At 38.7% G+C, this 24,405-nt stretch overlaps 3 protein-coding genes across 3 annotated transcripts in view; 2 read left to right on the plus strand and 1 right to left on the minus strand.

The window, feature by feature from the left end:
- The first annotated feature begins 564 nt into the window (after positions 1–564).
- On the plus strand, positions 565–5,637 carry ccng2 (cyclin G2). The gene is made up of 8 exons (XM_066710922.1): positions 565–801; positions 1,967–2,101; positions 2,622–2,759; positions 2,956–3,206; positions 3,454–3,532; positions 3,634–3,732; positions 3,934–4,136; positions 5,218–5,637. The coding sequence occupies exons 2-8, from the start codon at positions 1,967–1,969 to the stop codon at positions 5,342–5,344; spliced, it is 1,032 nt and encodes a 343-aa protein (XP_066567019.1). The 5' UTR covers positions 565–801; the 3' UTR covers positions 5,345–5,637.
- Positions 5,638–6,204: 567 nt separating this feature from the next.
- On the minus strand, positions 6,205–16,681 carry taf1c (TATA-box binding protein associated factor, RNA polymerase I subunit C). The gene is made up of 14 exons (XM_066710921.1): positions 16,300–16,681; positions 15,781–15,889; positions 15,405–15,457; positions 14,689–14,784; positions 14,129–14,199; positions 13,361–13,608; positions 12,634–12,762; positions 12,007–12,124; positions 11,464–11,535; positions 10,819–10,954; positions 10,120–10,248; positions 9,832–10,009; positions 8,596–8,733; positions 6,205–8,412 (listed from the first exon to the last, which is right to left on the minus strand). The coding sequence occupies exons 1-14, from the start codon at positions 16,435–16,437 to the stop codon at positions 6,824–6,826; spliced, it is 3,204 nt and encodes a 1,067-aa protein (XP_066567018.1). The 5' UTR covers positions 16,438–16,681; the 3' UTR covers positions 6,205–6,823.
- Positions 16,682–19,093: 2,412 nt separating this feature from the next.
- Positions 19,094–24,405, plus strand: part of atp8b1 (ATPase phospholipid transporting 8B1) — a 44,552-nt gene continuing 39,240 nt past the window's right edge. The window contains exon 1 of the mRNA XM_066710925.1: positions 19,094–19,370. The gene's annotated coding sequence lies outside the window, so the exon portion shown is untranslated. The remainder of the gene's footprint in view (positions 19,371–24,405) is intronic.

The following is a 24,405-nucleotide window of genomic DNA, read 5'->3' on the forward strand; positions in this document are numbered from 1 at the left end:
AATGTTTAACATTTTGGATGGGAATATATCGTCGCTACCAATTAAACCTAAATCTTATAAAATACTACACTTTCATAAAAACAAAAACAAGACCCCCTATTGAAAGCGACTGTAGGCGTGTAAACCCACCTCCACCTTCAGCTTTAAGAAGATAAAAACAGGAAGTATTCTTGTTTACAACCAATCACAATAAAAGCTTTACAAAGCTCTGTCCAATCACGAAGCAGCTTTTCGATGCCTACGGCCAATCGGTACTAATCATTTTGGGCGGACTTTTTAAACACACAACACAAATTGGGATATTTAAAGGTAGTGATTCGCCCGAATCAAATTACGTAAAAGCACATTAAGGCGAATATAAATGTACCTTGGTGAATAATTAAAACAAATGTTTATCACCTCATAAATGTATTAGATACCAGGTTTACGTATCATTATTGAGAAATATGTCCATCTAAACAATAAATAAATGTTAATAAAATCAGGGACTATATGTTTGTGGCCGGTACTTTTTCTTTGAACGTGTGATGCTTCCGCTACTTAGTGACGTATTGCTATGGGCGTGGACAACAGCAACATCAACAAGAAGAAAAAGACAAGGAAACAGACGAGAGAGCAATCTCGGCCGTAGAAAGAGAAATGGATTTGTAAAATGCATCTTTGTTTTAAATAGCTATCGAAATGGAGACCTGACTAGAGAGAGTGTATTTTTTTTGTATACACTATAAGTGGATTCTTATTTTTCTACATATTTTTTTGATGTTGTTTTGAGTTTTCTTCGGCGAGCAGCGATCTGTAAAGGTACCGTAAATAATCTGTTTCCCTTGATCTGTTATGATAATGTAAATGTTATTTAGGGTATGTTTGGATTACATTTATTTGAAGGATAAATATAAGTATTCTGCATGTCGTATTTCTATATTGTATGTGTATTTTGATTCTTAAAATATGTATTTATCATAAGGTTGTAAGACTGATATGTAGTCTAGTAGTATATGGTGTTTGTTTAGCTTTAGTACAGCCTTAACATTGTTACCTAGTTTCTTTTTGTAGACATTAATGTTTTATTTATATATATAAATTATATAATGTTGACCTCAGTAGGATCTAAAACGAAACAAGTCTTACTTGGTTTCCATTAATACTTTCGAAACAAATGTTTATATAAAGATAATATTAAAAAAAGATTATTGCATCTAAACTATTATTGATCCATACACACACCTACTTATATTAAGCAGCCTGTAAGTACTAAAGCAAAAATAAAACTTATTGTGGATTTATAATTGACAAAACGGATACAAATACACATTGGAAGATCGATTTATTCGGCTTAGACGATTACTTGATATGTTTTAGAGTTTTTAAATCAAAGCTTTTGTTAAAACCAAATATCAGGGTTTAGACTTTTCAACACTATCTGTCCAACACGACGGATTTGTTGTACAGTATTATGAAGACGGAGGTGTCTTTGGTCATGTAGTATAGGCTGCTTAAGGGAGGAACAGCCCCTCCCCCATCGGGCTTGTTTATTGTGCATTTTTCCGTTGACCGCAGGTGAACTAGTGCTATTTAATACGCTTTTCAACGAACTAACTTCTCCCCCCCAGGATGTGTTTATATATATATATATTGGTTAATGTGCAGATTGTACAAAGTTAAGTTAAAAGTATAGTAAATTGTTTTTTTCTGTGCAAAATAAGCTTGTGCTAATGCATTGGTTTAAAGTTGTTTTCTAACCCCGGTCAATCACACATTGTAGTGGACTCTGTTGGTTCATATGAAAACGGTTTTATCCGCTCCGAGCCGCAGGCCTCAACCCCAGATACGTGACAAGTCTCGGGTCCGGCCGAGGGGCGGCGCCGGCACAGCGACCCTCCCCCAGCGGCAGCCGCTGCAGCAGAGACGGACTAACGGAACTAACTGGTTGTTTTTTCTTCCCTTGTTCTTCTTCTCTCGGGTGAAGATGAAGGGTGGGCTAGCTCAGGATCAAAACAACGAAGCCTTCAGACTCCTGAAGCAACTGAAGGTTCATCTGGAACAGGAGGAGAACTATCTGCCCAAGGAGACGGGGCTGAATCTCATCCAGTCCTCTCTGGAGGTACCTAATTATAAGTGCCCTTTGACCCGGGCCGTGAGTTGTGTGTCAGTAGGACTCAAGGGCAGCAGTCCTCAGGACATTTTGACCAACACCAGGCCGTTGGAATTAGGTGTGTGCCAGGGGTATTTCCACAGGATTCCCCTTTCAAAATGCATGCATACAATTCCAATAACTAATTCTGAAAGTGTCAAAAGAGAAGTAGGACTGGTTTATTTTAACTGATGCAATATGACGTGTTCCTTTCATATTAAACAGTATATGTATAGTACTTAAATGGATAAAAGACGGATGTGACATTACTGTTGTGAATGAACGATTTAAACAAGGTTACTTAGTTACTCTCATTTGCAATGATAAAACACTTCTATAAACAATAAGCAGCCCTTTACAAAAATAAATGACAGTACATTAAGCTGGGCTCAGTTTTACAGTATACAGTCCAAATTCTGTCCCTGCATGACTGTCTTGTCTAGTTAGCCGTGACACTTAACAATTCTCAAATTTGCAATTTAATTCTCAGAATGACAGCAGCATCTCGGCAAAAAGCAGGGATGCCAAAGTTGAAGACCTCTGGAGCTTGACTAATTTTTTCCGATACAGCACTCAGACCTTTGTGCTGGCCGTCAACCTGCTGGATAGGTTTCTTGCAATGATGAAGGTGAGCCCTGCTTTGGATCTGGCCCTCTTCTCATTCAATTTCAATGGAACCACAGATCAGAAGAAATGTGATGGAGCAATTTATTCTGCTCCTTAACAGATGATTCACTAGTCAACAAGAAAAGCTTGTTCATAGTGTTGAGGATATAAGCTGTAGTTCTGTCTTTGCTCAACTGTATTTTGTTTTCTGTCCCCAGGTGCAGCCCAAGCATTTGCCCTGCATTGGAGTCTGTTGCCTGAATATTGCAGCTAAAGTAGTCGAGGAAGAGTGCAACATTTCATCAACACAAGAACTAATTCGCATAAGCCAATGCAAATTCACTGTGTCGGACCTCAGTCGAATGGAGAAAATAGTTTCAGAAAAGCTGAAGTTCCAGTTCAAAGCTATAACAGCCTTAACCTTTTTGCACTTATACCATGCTTTGGCACTTTCAAATACCTCAGAAGGGTAAGTTGTCCTATGCATTCTCATACTTTACAATTTATCATATAGGTTTCTAGATTTCATTTGCCCTCTTAAAAATGTATAAATTTATATATAGCTAGCAAATTGAGTAAAATATGTAATCTCTGTATAAGAATTGTGCTTTACAGAACAGAGTGATACACATCATTCTCCCAGACACATCTGCATCTTCAAACCTTTAATTGTTGAAAAATAAATCTGTAATTCCTTATTTATTTTTATCTTAAAGGAACGAGAGACTGAATCTTGAAAAACTGGAAGCCCAGCTAAAAGCCTGCCTTTGTCGGCTTGTCTTCTCAAAAGCCAAAGTGAGTTCGATATCCATACCACACTGTACACTTACAGAAAAGGATGGGCTGCCATTTGGAGAGCTAATTATTTGCCCCTTTTTTTCTTCTTCTTCTTACAGCCGTCCGTATTAGCCCTGTCCCTCTTTACCCTGGAGATTGAAGCTCTGCAGTCACTGGACTTGTTTGAAATTGCACATTGTGTTCAAAGGCACTTAAAGGTAAATGTTTCATTGAGAAGGCAGGATGTGGTGAATAACTCACTGGTGCAGGATGTGCTGTACCAAAACTCATTTATTTAAAATATCAAACTGAAATAATGTTTAGCAAAGTCTTGAGCAGCCTTCGAATAACCCCACCATCACAGATGCACAATATTAGGGTGTCTTGTGTGATTTTATGTATTATGTTTCCCTTCCCAGATTGCTGATCAAGAATTGCAGTATTGGAGAGAGCTGGTGGCCAAATGTATGACTGAATACTCCTCAACTGAATGTAGCAAACCTGACAATAAGAAATTAGTCTGGATTGTTTCTAGACGAACCGCACAGAATTTGCACAGTAGTTACTACAGTATCCCAGATTTGCCAACCATTCCGGAAGATGTCTGGGATGAAAGCGAGAGGTAAATCTAATGAGTTTATAGATTTTGCCAAACTAGATTACAGATTATCAGTAGGGTTCTTCAAACACCTGAATAGTTACATGTGCCTTACGCATTTTCAAGTTTTTCTACTCAAATCTCAAATGTGCCGTTTTCAGTGGCCTAAGCGTCTGGGTTTTGTTGACGGTTAACTATCTGGAGCCAGATGTGGATGTAACCGTCCGTCATGGGGATGGACTTCAGAATAGCCTGGTTTTACAAAAAGCTCTGGGACGCGTCCGGCACGGGACAGCACGGACACATAAGCCAGTGGAACCGAGGCAATAGACTTCTGAAGCACCTCAATGTTATCAGTTATTGGCTACAGAAAATATCCCACTTTGCATTTGGTTGAACAAAATTAAGTGATCTCTGACAGCTTCAGACATGTATCGGTAGTAAAAAAACAGAACCTGCAATGAATGATGCATGTCTGGCTATGCGTTTAGACATTTTGTAAGGTGGGGTAGTCACCTGCAATGAGCTTTTCCCACAAGAACATCACTTAATTAGTCATTGAAAGTCTCCTGATACACACCCAGCAGGCCCTTACTTTCCTTCTCCACAATACAATGACCAATATCGTCACGAGTTTCATTACATCTTGCGTTTTGTTTCCTGTTACTACAGAAACATCATTGCACAATAACCACTAGCATGACGAAGCTAGGCATTTTCCCATATTAACTACACACCTATGTTGTCTAAGCAAGTAGATTTTAACAGTATCTGGCACAGTTCTACCTGCCATTTAACAGTTCTGTCTGATGGGTACTAACAGTGGACACATGCAAAACACTACATTCAGTCCCAATTTAAAATATTTTATATATACACACACACACACACACACACATCACAACAAACTTCAACCAACCCTCAAAAGATTAGAAATAAATAGTAACTGCACCCAAACTCACTCACACCCTGAACTAGTATCCCTAGGTAAGGCACGGCAATTGTAGGATTGGCCTAGAGATGACTGGTTTGAATATGCTTTATACAGCCGCCTCTACGGCCGACTATAAAATGACAAACTTCTCTTTCCTTTCCTTCTCTACAGTGAAGACTCCTGTGAAGACATGAGCTGTAGTGAGGACAGTCTGAGCTGCTCCCCTGGCAGTGACGCGGAGGGGCCTTTCTTCCCAAAGCACTTCCGTTATCAAGCGAAACAACGTCATACCTCTTAAATTTTATTTTTGTTTTAAAACGGAGGAAAGAGTGTGTACTTGTGTGCCACAATTTAAAAGTACAACTTTTTTTTCCCTCCTAACTAATGACTAACAAAAAAAAAAAAAAAAAGCAGCTGCCCCGAGAAACTGGCAGTGCCACGATGGACTTTACCAAGTGCCTGCTCATCAATATACTGTACGTTTTGATATTGAGGTTATAAGATGTTAAAGTGGAAATGTACTGATAATATATTGGCAGCTGACTTTCCAGATAATGTATTCTTGCTAAGGTTTTTTTTTTTTTTTATAAATAGAAGTAGTTCTATAGTTATTGCATGTTTGGACTTGCCACATTCCAGAAGATGTAAAGCACAAAGCTGAAATACTTCCATAAGATGCCATAACATTTGATAAAGCGTTAAGCTGACTTGACAAGGGAAGACTGTTGAATACCAGGGACATACCCAAAAGAAATACTTTGCACAGTTCTTGTATTTCAGCCTTCACTTATACAAAGGCATACTGGAACCAAAAATAATGACAATTGTCTGTACACCAGCCAGCTTGTGTAACCTTCCAAGTCAATGTTTTGAAAGCGAGAGTTTGCGCTAGAAGGATCCATGGTGTTAAGTTCTGAAGTTTACCTAAATGCAGTATGCTTTGTAAGATTAATAAAATAATAATTTTGAACAAATAGTATGCAGAGGTAAAAACTGAGTGTGATGTAGAATAGTTTGTGTGTGCTATTTAAAAACAAAAACAAACAAAAAAAATATATAAAAATGTAAAAATGCTACAAAAATGTATATAAATGTTAAAGTGTATATATATATATATAAATATATATAAAAAAATGTAAAGCCATTAAGAAAAATCTAGTAGCATTGTGAATAGTTTCTGTAGATATTAACTTATTGTTTTGTTGTTATAAATAATGATTTGTCATGACTGCAAAAAGAAACCAGAAAATAAATACTATTTTGAAAATTGTATTGTGTGTAAATGTGTTGTCCAGCATGCATTTCTGTAACAAGACTAATAATCCCGGTGGTTGAAATTCCACAATCTGTGGTCTCATGCCATTGCCCAGTTGCCCTAAGAGAAGCCTTCAAAACCATCAACGCTCACTTAAGCAGCACAGAATAGGTGCTTAGAAAGAATTTGACAATCAGTAACCCTTCACACTCTTCTCACTGTTTCTCAGTTTCTCACTGGAAATAACTGACAAATCTAAATCTATAGGTGTATTTTTTTTATTAAGTTGTAAATCAAACTTCTCAGTTACTCTTACCAAGTAAACAAAAAACATTACACCTTTTTAAGTAAATGCAATGAGATGCAAAGCAGCCTTTGTTGTATTCAGATCCTTCAATGTGAAGTTTAAAATAAAAACTACACATCCCATAATACAATATAACAAGATTAAAGAACTTACTTTACCAAGAACTAATATTTCAAAACAAACAATCATTACTTGTTTTAGGGGTCTCTGGGGGATCAGAAGCCCATGCGTGACTTCTTTGGCTGTGAAGACCGCAGATAACCTTGAGAGGAAGGCACTGTGCGTGATTTCTGTGAAAAAGCTGTGCTGGTTTGGGAAGAGGAAGCCAAAGGGAAGAAGCCCTCATCCTCCACTGCATCCTGTGTCTCCTCTTGCGGAGATAACAGAGAACACAAGTAATCCTGATTTGTCCTTTTTAGATTCTTGGAAGTAGTTTGCCTCAAAGGAACCGAGGAGGAGGGAGTATTTGTTCTGGGAGGTTGACAAGTTTGCAGTACCTGCTCTGAAACCTCACCTGTAGCAAGTGAAGTGGGAGGCTTTAGAATGCTCTGTGGGAGCAAAGACTCCAAGGGTCTCGGTGAAATAACAGATCTTGTGGCATCTGACCAGTCTGCATTATCTACAGACAACAAACTCCTGTTTACCGGAGGAAATCCTGTAACAACGGTGTCCCGATTGGAAAGAATGGCATCCTGGGAGGCAACAGTAGCATTTTCAAGTGCCAGCTCATTCTCTTGGCTACATACAGATCGTTCCGGACTGTTCTCATTAGTCCTGCAAGATCCAGAGATTATATCCTGGGTGGACGAATCTGTTGTAGCAGGTCCACCTGTCTCAGAGCATGATGTCTCCCAGCCTTGACTGTCCCCAAAATTGCTAGTCGCAGAGGACCAACCTGAAAGCTCATCCATGTCTGACTGATAGCTGACCGAAGAGGCGAAGCTTCCCGAGAGGCACATTCGCCGGCGTGCCCGTTTCTGCTGCCTCCTTTTCCTACGCAGAGCCTCGACCTTCTGGTCATGGTTCAGCCCCAGCTTATCCTCCCACCAGGTCTGCCAGTTGCCTCCCCAAGACGCTGTGAGACGCTTGCTCAGGTCATCACCCCACTCCGAAGGGTCCACTGGATCTGGGATCTGCACAACTTCCATGGACGGCGGTCGTGTGTAGATACCGACGAATGCCTCCTCTTTTTTCATCGATTCTTTCAACTCTGCTTTCACGTCATCATATTTGGTCAACTCTGATGTGCTCTTCCTGAAAGCACTATAAGACATGATCCTTCTGGTTCTAAAGCCCCAGTGAGATCTAGTCATTTTTTGGGACAACGGTGGCTTTTGAAGAAAGACTGACAGCCAATGTTTCCACCTGGCCAGCAGCTTCTTGCTAGGTGATACCGAGTTAGTTTGGCTTCTTGCAAGCCTGGTTGAGATGCCTTGATTCAAAGAAGAGGACTGGCCAACAGTGTCTTGCGAGTCGGACTCTGAATCAAGGTCCTGCTCCTCTAGGTCATTAATCACCGTTTCAATTTGGTAAGACGGGACTACTTCATCTTCAGTTTCACTCTGTGTATCAGTCATATTGTTTTCCAAGGTTTCTTGTTCATCGTGCTGAATCAGGGTTGTTTCCCGAGTTGAATCTATGGATTCCTCCTCTTCATCAGTGGGGTCTATATTCCTTGATGTTTCTTCATTTTCCAGGTTTCCCGATTCAGGCCTCAGTATCTGGTAGAAGATATCTCCTGCCTCGGACAACTGGAGCACACACAGCGACTCCGTGCCTTGGTTATGGTAGAGAGCCGTCAAACCTAAGCAGAGAAAAAATACATTAATTGTTGTGTGGGAGAACTAAGGTAGTATTTAAAAAAGGCAGAAACAAAGTTATCAGTCATTAATCCTTAACTTAATGGGAGAGTCGACTTAGTCAGACAAACATTTGAAAATAAACATTTGAGTGGGTTCATCTATGAAGTGAAGCAAGGAGTTGCTACCTGCGCTGGGCGAATCCAGTCTCTCCGCGGCTCTCTCTCGACGGTGAGGGACCTGCACAGGCAAGTGTCTCAGACAGTCAGAAGGGCTGGACAGCTTGTGAGGAGGTCCCAGAGACTGGCAGGCTGCTTGACTACCACCTGGTAACAAAGACAGGTCCTGCTTTCATAAAAGTCATAAGACTACCATGTGAAAACACTCTGCAGTTGTGTTCTGGGCTGTGTAACAGTTATTTTATATCTCACAAAATAACATTTAAGTAACGTTTACAATGATAAAATTTCAATTTGTAGGAAAAATATTATTTTACAAAAGCATACTATACTACAGAGAGTGAAGTACATTTTACAAATTCATATTTTCCATCAAAAAACTAAAATTAATATTCCCCGGTGCGATTTTCCAAAACAGGGAATTGATTACAATTGTTGTAAAATACCTTCATAAATCAGTGTTAAATTAAATTCAAAATTTCATTCGCAATTTCATTTTTTTACTGTAATCTAAGATGACACTTCATATTAAATTTAAATACATTACCAGCATAATAACAGATGATTTCAATTATTTTACAGTAATGTAAACTAACGGCACAGATCAAGTCAAGCATACACAATACAGAAATTACAATATATTAAAACAGTCATTTACAAAAGATGAAACATAATAACAATCACAAATACATATAATGAAGCCATGTATGCTTTCCAAACCTTTTTTTTTTTTTTTAAACTGGGATCTAAAAGTAGCAAGAGAGCTACCCTCTCAGATTTCAGCAGCGCTACAGCCTAGGAACGAAGTGCTCAATCAGACAGGGATATGCGCTCTGGAAAAGTGAGGAGGGCTGCTTCAGGGCATCTGAGAGAGCAAGTGCGGGCATAAGGAACCAAAACGCACCAAGGCAGGGAGGTGCTGCTGTACTGTGCCATGTGTTTGTAAACCAATGTCAATATATATATATATTTTTTTAAATCAGCCCCAACTGTCAGTTATGAGAGCAGTCAATGGAATTTAGAGAATGCAAGCCAGAGCAAAAACTGCAGGAAGCTATTCTACTTTTGAACCAAATACCCTTCACTAACAAATGTCTTCACTTTAGTTCGAGATGAATGCAATTGTATAATAAAATAGGAGAATTTGCAGTCACAATCTGTACACACCATCACTACAACAGTAGCACACACACAACAGAAGGCAATCATGCACTGTAACATTCAAAAACAAACGGATAGTCTTACCAGAATACTGCAACATCATCAGCTGTCCAGATCGCTGAGAACCCAGCAGCACTTTGTTACTCCTGTCCCATGAAGCTCCTGCTATGACTTGGGAAAACATTGGGGGGAAATCCATCATGTGTTCCCACTTCATCACAGGCAGACCAGGAAAACGCTCATCCAAAATATAAGCGGAATACTGGGAAGAAAGCAGATGGTTCATTATCAGCTTTTCAGCAGCACCCCTTTGAAACTGTGCTCACCTGTTCCCACTAGCATTGTGTAAACTGAAGCAAGACAATATCATACCTGTGTTGTAATGAGGTAGTGGTAGGAATTCACATCTCTTAGATATTTGGGCAGGATTACCCTCTCGCCCTTTTTGCATTCTGCGGTCTTCCCAATGTAAAACAGAGTGTGGCTTGCATTTTCCGGAGACTGATGAAAGGACAAACAAACCAAAAGTAATATAAACACTTCTGCAAAGGTTTACACTACAACAGAACAACTTCTTTCCCCAGCCCTGGCCCCAGTATCTTCACTGAATTAGCATGCTCTTTTGTTTGAAATTCACTATCCTCTCCTATAGACTGTAATTTCTAAAACAAAACAAAAAAACATAAAAAATAGGGGACTGCCCATTAACTAATTTGAATTACCCAAATATCCCACCTAGGACAGGTTTATGTGAATTTGTCTTGATATAGTATAAATTGTGTTTCATTTTAGTCCTGAAAACACAATTGTTTAAGTGTACTATAGTCCTGTACCTCATCTGCTGTAAACTGCAGTGTTTATCTGTATAGCTGTGGTCTACACTATTTTTACAGCACCCTACAATGAATTACACAGAACATACCTTCAGAGGTCTTGGATAAATGAATGATCTTAGACAAAGCACCTGCCTCGTACAAACAACCAATACATGATACAGAATCCTTTTCCAACAGTTCATTTTGTTAGAGCAGAGATTAAAGCAGCTGCTGAAGGCCAGGCCCAAGGACTCACCCTGGTGTCTGTGAGGTCCACCCCCGTCCTGTCAGCATACATCATCACCCGGGGGTGGGCTGTGTAATCACACCAACGCCATGCTGACCGCCCATTGAAGTACAGGTTCTCTGTCTCAGTGCGGAACTTGTGCAGCCTTGAAGAAACGAAAGTGGATTTAAAAACAATAACCCCACTCCAAACTTAAAAAATAACAATAAACGAAGGTGTTAGTAGTAAATTGTAAAGCACATATAAAAGTACTGTATTATGAAACAAAACCCGTTGAAATGCATCTCCTATGCCTCCTCCCTTAGGTCTTTTCCAGGACTTCACTGCATCATGTCTGCACTTGTTCCCTCTTCAATCTAGGATGTATGCTTTATATTGCTTTACAACACTACTTCTGCACTTTTGTCATTCTTAAATTGTATTTGTATTCTTAAGTATTAATGCTGTATTAGATTGTATTGCTGCACTTGTAATGCTAAGGAGTCTGCCAAGAAATAAATACAAAATCCAGTTAACAATACTATAGTTCACCTTTTCCCACTAGCTAGCACCTTCTTTATTGGCAAACTACAACTATTTTCCAGTAACAGTGCTGTACTGCACACAAATAAAAAGTTGTTTATGTACATTTGATCTTTGTCTTGCAATCCTCACCCTTTGCCCACAGTCCACAGATACGCAGCACCACTCTCACTGGCAACCAGGAGCTCTCCTGGGAGATGAGGACTGACAGAAGAGAAAGAGGTCTACAGGCTGAACTGGCATGAGGGCATAAACTGGTAAATGGATGTTTAGATTTTGAATATAGTCCAATATGACAAAGCTAACCAGATGTACAGTTATAGTCAAAAGTCTTTACATCCTAATTTGAAACAATGTTACTTGGTGATTGAAATAAAAGTACTATCAAATACAAATGCATATATTAAGACCACACAATATAAAGTAAATGACATAAATAAACCACAGTCAATGTAATACTTAAAAAGGTAATTTAAAACGTTTAGTTATTAATCATGTGACGGGCAAAACGTATATTACTGGAAGATGTGCCACCTTGCACTATAACAGAAAAGTCAACAGCTTCTGGAATAATCAGATCCCTGATATAGAGGCACGTGTGACACAGCCAGACCACTGTCACATCAGACAGAATACCGCTTTTAATAGAGAGGGAGGAACACTGATCAGACATACCTCACACTGATGCACGTAGCAAGCTGATCGGTCTGAATGACCTCAAGAGAAGACGGCTTCATGTTGCTGTTGATTCTCCAAACGCTACAGTGATAATCTGAGCGCACCCCCACAAAAACTGTAAGATGAAACCAAAATGGAGCAAATAAATAATAGACCGAGTCACAAGCAGGTTATGTGAAATTGATGGTCTTTCATCAGCCTTCCTTGGAAGATCACTGTATGCACTGATCTCCCTAAATACTCAATGGAAAAATAGTTAAACTAAATTATGATTTTCCTTATTACATTTTCAGGGCTCATGGAAACAAACTGGTCATCACTAATATACTGCACATACTAAAGCTTTTCCATGTTGGGAAATAATGACTGCAAGTAAAGATTTAGAATTTCAAACTTTGTAAAATACAAAAAACAGTAACAATGAAAAGTTCTTTATGAACCGATTAACAATAAATGTAAAAAATGCGAGATGATTCACAAATTTTGCAAAAAGACTTTTCCCATTGGCAATACATGTAACAACCCCCCAATATTAAGAAATAAAACTTGCTTCAGTCCACAGCTATAACAAGGGGATCATAAAATAAGGATTTGAAAATCACTAATAAATAGGACTTCACTCGCCATTTTCTTGCATATTCCCTGTGCTGATTTGACGGACTGTTCCATTCAGATTCATCTTCACAGACTGGTCCTCAACACTCAGCCTGGGGGCACCGACATCCTCGAAATCGAGCACCATCTTGCGGAAATCTGTGACATCAGAGTGAAGGTCTCCAAAACACATTTTCTTTATGCAATCCAGAAACAGTCGGGTTTTGTAATTTAATGTTGAATTAAATATTTTTGTAGGCTTCCCTTAAAGTGTCAGCAACCTGCCCCAACAACCATCTTTCTGTACTAATGATGATGTTATATTTGTCTTCAAGTTTCATATGCTTATGTTACAGCTTCTTTACAAGTGTAGATGTATAGGACAAAATTACTTCCAAAGTAAATTCAATAATACAGAAAAACAGATGCTGAACTTTGCCCAACAATTTAGGTAACAAAAGCAAAGATTGAGTGAAGTAGACAATATACAGAACTCAAGAACAAAAAATTACTGAAAAATACATATGATTCTTTCATTCTGTCAGGTGCTTTTCTACAAACAATAAATAAATAATAATAATAATCCTTTGGCATAAATCAATTGTAATAACTAGAACCTACTCAATTCTGTCTAAAGCACTCCCTAATCTGATTTCATGGACACAATTGAAACAAGTGGCACGCTCTGTGGCTTCCCTGAGAAGGGAGCAATACAAATCAAAACCGATTGATTGATTGTCCCTGATAAAGAGGATACGGAGCTGGTTCAGGGCAGCGTGTCTGGGATAAATCAAGCAACCTTCTTGAGAGTGACTGGTCTCTGCAAACGGTATGTACCCGAGAGCACCCCCAGTGGACACCTCGTTGAACTGCTCCCTGTGGCCCTGCAGCATCAGTTCCTCATGCAGGAGCTCTCCTAGCAGCGCAGGGGGGATGTCGTAAATCAAATCTCCAAACAGGTAGCTGTAATAGCGTGGTTTCCAACGGAAAAACGTCATGGGGCACCTGAGAGAGAAACACACACCCAATTGAATCACTTCAATTTTAGGGTCTAATTATGCCAGAGATGTGCAACACTGGCTCTACAGAACAGTATCTCCCAACCCTGGTACTGGAGGACCCCTTGTGTCTGAGCAGAGTTGGGAGTCACTGCTATAGGGCCACAGTGGCATCACAGGAAGAATAATTTGAGCATACTGCCAATCTATAGCTACATGTAAAACCTGCTGGCCCATAGCTGCACACCCATTCTGTATGCTTCATACCTCAGGTAATGACTGGGTAAAATCAGGCAGAAGAAACATCCTAAATATTGACCCATCCCAGATCTAATGAACTGGTCGGCTCTATAACTGACGTTCAAGGAAACATACACGCTGATCCACTCAAGTTGTGTTCCAAGATAGTCTTTGTAATCAGCTTTGTAATCTACAGTTTCTGAAGCATTTGCTGAAATAGTAATTTACTGATTACAGAAAATAACATGTTATCATTTCAACTACAAATAAAAAGTGTAAACACTTACTTATGGTAATTAAAGTCATTTAAAAATCCTCTCATTGTCTTCATGCTTTTGGTATTTTGTCTTAAATGGCCCTGCATTAAACATAAAAACAATCAATGCAATATTTCTCTCTGATATGAGAGGGTCAAATTAAAACACATTCACATTTGCTTCACATAGCACAAACAAAAGTTGATCTGTAAAACAACTAGACTTTCTAGTTCAATAAATCACTTTTTATAAAGCTTCTCTGGAAGCGAAGTAGTGACAGTATAGTTGTGTTACACAAATGTGACGGTAATGTACTTCACCAGGAAATCAAACTGAACCAAATCTTTGGTTTGGAATGAAGACATGGCATTTATCTAAAATGTATAGAAAAAGTCTCACATTTTGATTATTTTCCAATATCAAATAGCATAGTCTAAAAGGCCCCTACAAGGACATCAGTGGTTAACCTGCATTCAGAACTCTACCCGGCTTGAACATGAACTTCAAGTAATGTTATACTGAGCAAAATTAAAAATTGTTTTGTGAAACAGGTCATTTGTACATACAAATGTTGTATTAATTTCACCAACCTGTAACTCACCATTACCAAAATAGAAGTGCTCTTCCAGAATATGGCTCATTGCACCAAAGGCATCCAGAGAGTTATCAAGGTAGAAATTCTGCATCTTTAGAAGAAAATAAATAAACCAACAAATAAAATGACACGTAAGCTGAACACACAATTATAAACTACAAATGCTACGATGATCCACCAAATATTTCTACCTTTGCATTTTATATACATTATATTTTGTTCCTGATTCTCTAGTTTCAATGTCCATATAAAGGCAGAAATTAGGACGTTGCCACGGAGTACCTTTCAAAATTCTAAAACACTGCAATTCACCTTTATTGACCACAAATATTTGTTTATAATAGTAAGACAAATGTAATATTTCAAACATTAAATGAGCAATAAGATTCCAGTCAGAGCAAAAACTATTTGTTATTCAGTCAAACTGTTAACATGAGCATTGTTACTCAAACATCATGCAAGTTAAAAGTATACATGTTGCGGTTAAGGACATCCTTTAGATGGATTAATCTTGATTAATCCAATATAAAAGCTCAAAAGAGAAACTGATGTATGATTGGACATCCAATAACCACTGCCCACTCTTCACCAAGTTAGACTTCATTGGTAGGAGTCTCTGTTACATAAGTAAACAGCCCACCTTTATCCCAAAAAGCCAAATAGATAAACTCCCAAAAGATCATACTATTACAATATAGAAGATAAGTTTACATGTATCGGGAAGTCTGATGCTTTGGTGTCAGTTGGTGAGGAAACCTTGCAATCTGGAAAAAAAAAAGAGAGAGAAATCAATCATGTCAAATGCACTCTTTAATTCTGCTTTTTTTTATTACTTAAGCCAAGCTCTCATATCCTGTTACATTTTGCACTGGACAAAAAAAAAACAAAAAAAAGACTAGATTATTCTGGGAGCTAATTCTGGAAAGCTATACACATACAAGGGAATAACAGACTGTATATAGTATGTAGCTGTGTATCAGTTTATGGGCTTCCTTGTTTTTACAAAGTTTACATATTCCAAACATGTGCATCAAAGCAACAAACCTTGCTAAATCATTATTTGAAGTGTCTGTCAAATATCGGTTACCTGAATTAGGGGGCAGCAGAGGAGCTGGAATGGGTTCCAATGCTTTCCATCTCTCCCCCTTTACTTTGTGCTGGGGTTCAAAGGTCACACTGCCTCCTTGGCCAGGACCCTGGCAAAACACAAAATAAACGCGTCAAATCTAACTACACTTACATCCACCGGTCAAGGGGGACAATTCAATTTGGAAAGCTTCCCCAATGTAGGTTAAATCCATTGAAATGGGAAGAGAAAAACAGACTTTTGACAAGATAAGGCGGAAGTATTTTACTATTTTGACAGCACTTCACTTAATACGATATGTAGTTACATCCTTTTTTAGATTTCACAATGTGGCGTCACCAGCGGTTTGCGTCACACGGAGCACTCTTCCATATCTCCACACATCACCTGCATTTTCCCAGTGATATGGACACATCTAAAGATCATAGACTGAAGATAAATAACACAAAATACCATGATTTTATTATCGGATCCTGCACGTACGACCGATTTGAACGTGGAGATTCAGTCGTTTCTCACCTCTTGAGTGCTGTCGACTCCAACTAACTGTCCGTAGACGCCCCATCCTCCTGCAACTGGGAGAACATCGGGCTTCTTGCCTGGAGGTCCGGTGTTAAAAAACTGCGGGAAGAGAATCGGTGGGAATTTGCAGTCCATGGCTTATCAGGCTTTAAGAATAATCCTTGACGCGTCCTGACATGCTCCGTGAAACCAGGCCACAAGTCGTTACTAAATATTAACACCCATAATATCGCGAACTGCTCTTTTTATACCATCTAAATATAAACATTCGCTATTGTCTAGATCTATACATCTGTCGGTGGGTGCTCGCACAGCTAGATCACCGCACACGTGTGGGCCGACTGCAACATGTGCGGAAGCCGGACTGCTGCTGCGCCGAGCAAAGCGGCTCATTGAGACGAGGGAACCAATCACAGCAACACTTGAGACGCCCAGCTTACGGTGGCTTGGAGGGACAAACTTAACTAGCGGTATATTAAGTGTCAAGGATGTGTAGCATGGCAAAACTATTTTTGCTGCTGTAAGGGAGTAAATCCATGTGTACTACTACTACTACTTGTACTACCAGCACAAAAACCCCTAGCCTAAAATAACTTTATTCCTTAAATTTCTGTAACCTATCTAACTGCTTTGTTAGGGTAATATAAGTAGATGGGTTATGAACTGGTTGATGTATAGGAAACAAAGGGTGTCAATTAGAGGAGTCGCTTCTAACTGGCGTGAGGTTGTTAGTGGAGTTCCACAGGGATCAGTACTAGAGCCTTTGCTTTTTCTAATCTGTATTAATGATCTGGACTCTGGGATAGTTAGCAAACTTGTCGAATTTGCAGATGGTGCTAAAATAGGTGGCTCAGCAGATACAATCACGGCAGAACAGGTTATACAAAGGGACTTGGATAATATTCAGTTGGCAGACACCTGACAGATGAATTTCAAGGTATTACATGCAGGTAATAAACATGTCCACTATAATTACACTATGGGAGGAATAGAACTAGATTAAGTAACGCATGAGAAAGACCTAGGAGCCTACATGGACTCCTCACTTTCTCCATCCAAACAATGTGGGGAAGCAATAAAAAAGGTAAACACAATGTTAGGGTATATTGTCAAAAGTGTAGAATTGAGAACAAGGGCAGTAATGTTCAGACTGTACAATGCACTAGTTAGAGCTCATCTGGATACTGTGGACAGTTCTGGGCTCCACACTTCAAGAAAGATATCGCTGCTCTAGAGGCAGTTCAGAGGAGAGCAACCAGACTTATTCCAGGTCTGAAGGGAATGTCCTACTGAGAGACTGAGGGAACTGAACCCTTTCACTCTGGAACAGAGGAGACTACGTGGGGACTTGATCCAAGTCTTCAAAATCATGAAAGGCATCGACCACATCAAACCAGAAGAGCTTTTCCAGATCAGCAGGGACACACGCACCCGGGGACACAAATGGAAATTGGGCTTCAAAGCATTCAAAACGGAAAACAGAAGACACTCCTTTACACAGAGAGTCATCACGATCTGGAATAAACTACCCAGCGATGTGGTTGAAGCTGAAAATTTGATGACTGACTGACTGCATTGGATCACTCAGTTATTAATGGACACCAAACGAGATGGGTGGAATGGCCTTATCTTGTCTGTAAACTTTCTTATGTTCTTATGTTAATGGTATCAAAATAATTATTTAGACCCCAAATACTATTGTAAACAATATGTTGTACTTATTATTAACACAACAAATAAAACAAAACAAACAAACAAATGCATGGAATATAACTACAAATTATTTGTTTGAGCCATATTCCAGTTTAGTTTTAGTGCTTGCCACTGGAGGGAGTCAAATTACCTTATAAAGATGTTGGGTGTCATACCAATTATGTAAGCCCTATGTAAATGTATTATTCTAATCTCAATTATTATTATTATTATTATTATTATTATTATTATTATTATTGTAGAAGTTGTGTTGAGCAATAGAAACTATGTGTGTTGTTATGATTATTATTATTATTATTATTATTATTATTATTATTATTATTATATGTAGTAGTAGTACTAATAATAGGTATTTTGTAACACAAAACCGTAATTAAAATCTTCTTAACCTTCTTAAGTTCTTAACCAAGATGTTAGTTTGCATGTATGGTCATTTTAAAACCAGGTAACTTAAAAACAAGGAAGTGCTTTGGTATATTTTCACTTTTCAGAAACACACAGATAATTCTTAGGGTTCATTTACATTTATTTTATACATATTTTATTTTGACATACAATTTCCCACTTATACAGCTGGGTATTTACTGGAGTAAACTAGGTTAAGTACCTTGCTCAAGAGTACATTAGCAGTATGGTAACCACTACTCTACACTAGCAATACTAACCATCTAATCTGATTTAATGTTACTTCAAATGTCTCCCAAACAGTGATCTACATTCAATTACAACAATACTTAGTATTTCAAGTAAACATTTCAATACAGGTGGTGAGTCTTGACTGGAACAGAAGGCACTTAGTGATTCGGATTACACAATTGATAGGTGCATTTATTATAGTTATTGCATCAAAGCAAACAAACTGCAATAAATAAACATTATATTTAGAGAGAGATGGAGCAGATGTACAGAAATGCAAACTACTAGTGCAGAATACCAAAGCACCGGTGTCTGCAATTAGTTTTTGTCTTGCTCTTCCACAGCCTATGCAAATAAAGAGCCAATTTGGCTATGACTGGAATGGTAGAAATCCAGCTCGCCTTTACCTGTGCGGGTCACATGACCTCACCTGCGCTTCCTTTTGCGTCGGTGAGAAAAAGCTAAGCTGCCTAACTTCAGCTTCGCCAGGGACTAAAATGTCTCTATTCATTTGTCTGCCAAACAAAACTTGACGGACCCGTTTGTCTACTTTCAGAACAAGGTGGCCATTACGCAGGTAAAGGGAGGGAGGGAACGCAGCAGCACTTTGTAGTGGAACAGGGAAGCGGCTGGGAGTGAACATGGTCCATCTGCCCAAACCTGGGAAACAAACGTAAACATCCAGAGAGGGAAGAAGATACCGACATATAAAGAAAGTGGTAAGTCGTGCATCATTTCAGGTATAATCAGTTCGTTTCAAACAGAAGCTGAACTCTGGTGTAAATGCGGAGAACCGTGTGTGGAGGTGCTCTCTAAAATACTGCAACTTTTAAACTACAACCCCCCTGATAAGTCCTAGAACTGTTTAATACATATCCTTTAAAATGTTTTTTTTTTGTCTTATTCGTCCATATTATAAAAGAAGCATCCAATTCATATCGGACTTCATTAGTGATGTATTAATTTCTGAATTCTTTTCACTTTTGGGTACGGAGGGGTTTTTGGCCATTTTTTAATTTTACAAAATGAATCGGGGTGTGTGTGGGGGATAAACCCAGGTGACTGTGTTTGTATAGGTACTTGCAAATGGTGCTTGAATTTAAAATTATCTGTTTGCGTCCTCATACACCAAGTGGATCGTGTTCGTGTAGCGCAGATTTCCGCAGTTCTGCACAATCCCTCAGATCCTATTGGTGGAGCCGCGCAGAGCTGCGCACAGCTGCGCAAACCTGCGCTGCACGACCGCGACCAGTGTTTTTCCTTAGACGCATGTGTTGGCTGGAAAGGTTGGAGTAGGGTGTGTTCCTGACATTTTGTGATTTGAACCCTAACCCGTGATAGCCAGCACGCTATTGATTATTGATTGGTCTTTGAATCGTGACATGCTATCCCCAAAAAACAAAACCAGTTCAAATGGATTGGTCGAGAGAGAGAGAAGCAGATTACACTCTTAAATGTCCCAAACCTCACCCGAGAGCTTAACTGATGCGAGCTATGGAAGTCCCCCCATACAGAAAGTCAGGGCCTTGGGAAGTTACAGATGCGTGGGAAGAGGGCAACTGTCGCATCTGCTTGGCAATACACCCGGGATCCGAGGCTATCACGCACAACATGACTCGGCTGTTTGTGTTAAACCCACACTCCCTGTAGTAATAATCCCGGCATTTCTCAGTCCTGGAATTATTTGCACATCATTTACATGTGCTGTGCGTGTCGAGGTGCAAAGGACGTTGCTGGTTTCAGTACATTATAGAAAGTTCAACTCGTTTGGGGGCGAATTATCTTTTAAAGGTTTCTTACCCTCATCATTCACATAGCAGTATAGTTATTGACCAGATCAAACTATGGTACTCGACAAGGTCCCACCTGCATTTGTTCCAGGAGACTAATGGTTTATGCTATCAAAGTATTCACTCTGGTCACCTTTTTATCACTTGGCCACACCACCTGAATGTGCTAATGGATTAGTTAACACATCCACCCTGGTCTTCTTTCTTATGTAGGCCTAATCCTACATGTTTATTTTCCCCTCTCAGGGTCTGTTGGTAGGGGTGGAGAAAGTGTTGAGACAAAACACTTTCTCCACCCCTATTAACAGACCCTGAGAAGTTTGTTGATATCAGTCCTAAGTAGATAAGAGCACAATCCTAACAGTGATTTCTATGTCACTTAAGATAATGGTGCTAAATACAATTGTGCTAACCCCCCCCAAATATATTCTTTAAATTGTTAATCCATTTTTAATTCCTGTTGGGGGAGGACTGGTCCTCCTTCTTATCAGATACATTTTTGAAGAAATGAATGAAGTGTTTCATTATGAATCCCATGCCCTTCATTAGCATTATTACTGTGATCCGTCACTAACTGGATAATATCCATGACGCAAATCCTGTGCAAAGAGTTATGCATGTAGAAGTTAGTCTTTTGTCTCCAGTGTTGGTTTAATTAAATCAAATGTGTTCTTTGGTTTAGTTCTCTTTTAAATGACCCACAAAAGATAACTTTTGACCCCACTCTTGAATACACCATACTGTACATTTAAATAACAGCAGGCATAGCTGTTAAACTGTATTTAGTTGAAAACCATGATCAGAATACATTTTTACTTCAGCCCCCTTAAGAAAACGTCAAGTTCACAAATTAATAATGCAAATAAATATAACTTGTGCTGTTATAAGAATACTGATTGATCTCTGTAGTTTCTATATTTTTGCTGCTTTTTTGTTCTTCCTTCCGAATAATCACATGTCTCTTCTGCTCTTTATAAAGGACACCAGCAGGTATTGTTGTGCTTTTAAACAGCCAATGTCTGCTTGGCCCATGTGATCAACAGGGTTGCTATGGCTTGCTGGGGGTAGACAACCCTAAGAGACCTCAGACAACCTAAACTATAACATGTTTGAATCAGTCTAAACAATTACTTTTTTGGTTTAAAACATTACCTGCAGACTGTATTGAAAATTATCCCGGAATATTTGCTCTACCCAGCCTTATGTCTGTTATATACCTAGTGATGAAGTGGTAATTTATTAGCTTTCATCATTGTTTTGGTGGAGTGTTGTCCACCTGTCCCTAACAAGAAGCCTTATCAGGTGTGGGGTGTATGATTTAGTAAAGAAGCTGAATATATACAATACAAATATTTGATTTGGTTTAACAAATAATATTCAGATATTTAACTTTGGGAAGATTAAACATGGAAAGAGCCAAAATGGCTACTTGCTTGATGTACAGGCTGAATTTAATGAACTTGTAGGGTGTCTTACCGCCACAAAATGAACAGCTTCAATATTCAGTCATAACATTTTTCTACTTGTATCTGTTCACAAGGAGGAAGTTTCTCAGACACTGGATTTATGAAAGAAACTCATTTTAAATATGCAAGACCCACATACTCAAGTTTGTCAATGGGCAGGAAACCATACAATAGGAAGCAATGTATTATGTTGAATAAAGTGAAATTTCTGTTTTAGGCTTCCCTATATCAGTTTAACCTGTGTACTTTTTTTTTTTTTTTTTAAATGGAGGCTGCAAGTTTCAGATTTCCTAATTCAATTGATGTGGCCGTCTGGCTGTGAAATCTCATTATTCTAAGGCATGCCCACTGTATGCTGCCCTAAAGGCAATTGGGTAACAGAACTTGATAGTGCAGGATATCTGTGCACCATTCTTTCCATAACATAAGGGCTCTTCAATAGCTTTACAGATGGTTAAACCAGGGATGCAGAGACTTGCACACACTGGTTGAGAACTAAGTAACAATATGAAGCCTAGTGTTTTAAGTCTTTCACAGATTTCTTTCTTAACCACACAACCTCAAATGTGAAGATAAAAATGGCTACAATTACTTTAATCCTAGTATATGTGGTGCACCTTTTAATAAAGTATATTTAGCATATATATGTAATGGCCTTTCCTTTATATCTCTTGATCTGTTTGGCAGTGATGAAACCACAGAGGGCAAAATACTGCCCATGTTGGAGCAACATCATACACCATTTATTACAGTAGTCATCAATGGGGAAACTGTGAATTAAACAAATTATTAGAAGTACTGGTAAGAGAATCAAATAACAGCCAATCTTTTCTCTAGCTGAATAAAGTTAGGGCATGGAATAGCAAAGCTTTTTGTAGAACTGCACAGACACAGTAAGAATGAATTGAAAAAGTCACTCATTTCTCCTTAGACTAGTAGGGAAGGCAGTGGGCTGTGATTTGGGTGTCATATTTAATCTGACTGTTCTCTTGGTCTCTTATCATATTATTGACAGGCAGACTTGTATTGTTTCTGTAAACCGTGTGCATATGTTCCGATTTCGTAAGGTGCAAATAAATGAAACTAAAGGACATGTAAAAATCAATAAGTGGCAGGTCACAATTATGGAATTAAATGACAACTCCTATTTTATTTTTCACATTCCTTTTATACCCTTGGTACATTTCATATCCTTGTTCCTCCAGATTTCCATGTATTTTGCAGTAGAAGGTGGGATGTTTTGCAAATCGGGGAGATTCCTGTAAGCTTTTCCTGCCGTCTCTAATAGTCATTGGACATATTTAGCAAAATATGCAGGCATGAAATCACAGTTATTGGCATGTCTGACTAAGGAGGCCTAAGGAAACTGTGAAGCAGTTTAATTAATTATCGTCTGTCCTTCAGTGAATTTTGTAATATGTTTTTGAGGTTTGAGGTGACGACTCGAGATGCATTTTGTTTAAGGTGACCATGTAGATTCAGTATCATTTTTAAATTGAATGTAAACATTTCACTTTTAAATGACTTTTGTGAAATTTAACATTGTTGCTTAATTAGCCTGCACAGCATTAACTAATCTTAGTTTATACTTTAGTTTCTGCAGTTATTCATGTCTTAAACCCCATTCACACTGAAACAATAGCTGCCAATTTGGCGGAATTTTGTTGCCGGAAAGGTCTGTATGAATGGGTTATTTCTGTGTGAATGGAGCAGGAAAATGATTGCCGGCAAATTCGGCGTCAAGTCCTTGGTTGTGGACGCAGTGCATCAGCTATCAGAATAGAGGCGCATTTTTGCGACCACAACACGACAAGATTAAGCCGCTTTTGAACAAGAACTTGTGACCGTAACGAGAAACGGACCGGGTTGATAGAAATGGCGGAGGTTGAAAATAATAGTCGCAGCAATTCTGAGTGTTGATGAACCGACAGGTTGGCGTATGTAATGCTAACTAGTGGCACACAAGTCGGATGTTATATACCAATAAATCATGCAAAATATAATCTCTATACAGGCAAACGTGTTACCTCCTTACACTGGATTCTTTTCAAATGAAATCGGTTCGGTTCCTTTGCTTTGAAACAATGTATCCGTGTGCTCGCCATTCACACTTGTTGAGTACAAATGTGCTCAGTTAGTGTGGATACTAACTCGGGTTTGTTTTCCTGATTCACTTCCATGTTTTCTCGGGGCTACAATCATATAGCAATAATCTAGTGATCTCGTTTTTTTTTTTTTGGTAATAATAAATCACCGGATATGTAAATTTTACAGTATTTGTGCATATAAGAAATGGCAGCATAATGTGTACAATAAAAAATACATATGACTAAATTGTATTGTTTACTATATATTTCCTATACACGTGTGTAAATTGCATTATGCTTTGAACTGTACTGTAGTTTTACACTTTGTATTGCTCTTATTTGTAAGTCACACAGCAGTGTGAATAGTGACGCACCCAGCTGTCTATTTAAACACTGTATGCAGTTATACAG

Source organism: Amia ocellicauda, chromosome 8 (genome assembly GCF_036373705.1).
Source record: "Amia ocellicauda isolate fAmiCal2 chromosome 8, fAmiCal2.hap1, whole genome shotgun sequence".
NCBI lineage: Eukaryota > Metazoa > Chordata > Actinopteri > Amiiformes > Amiidae > Amia > Amia ocellicauda.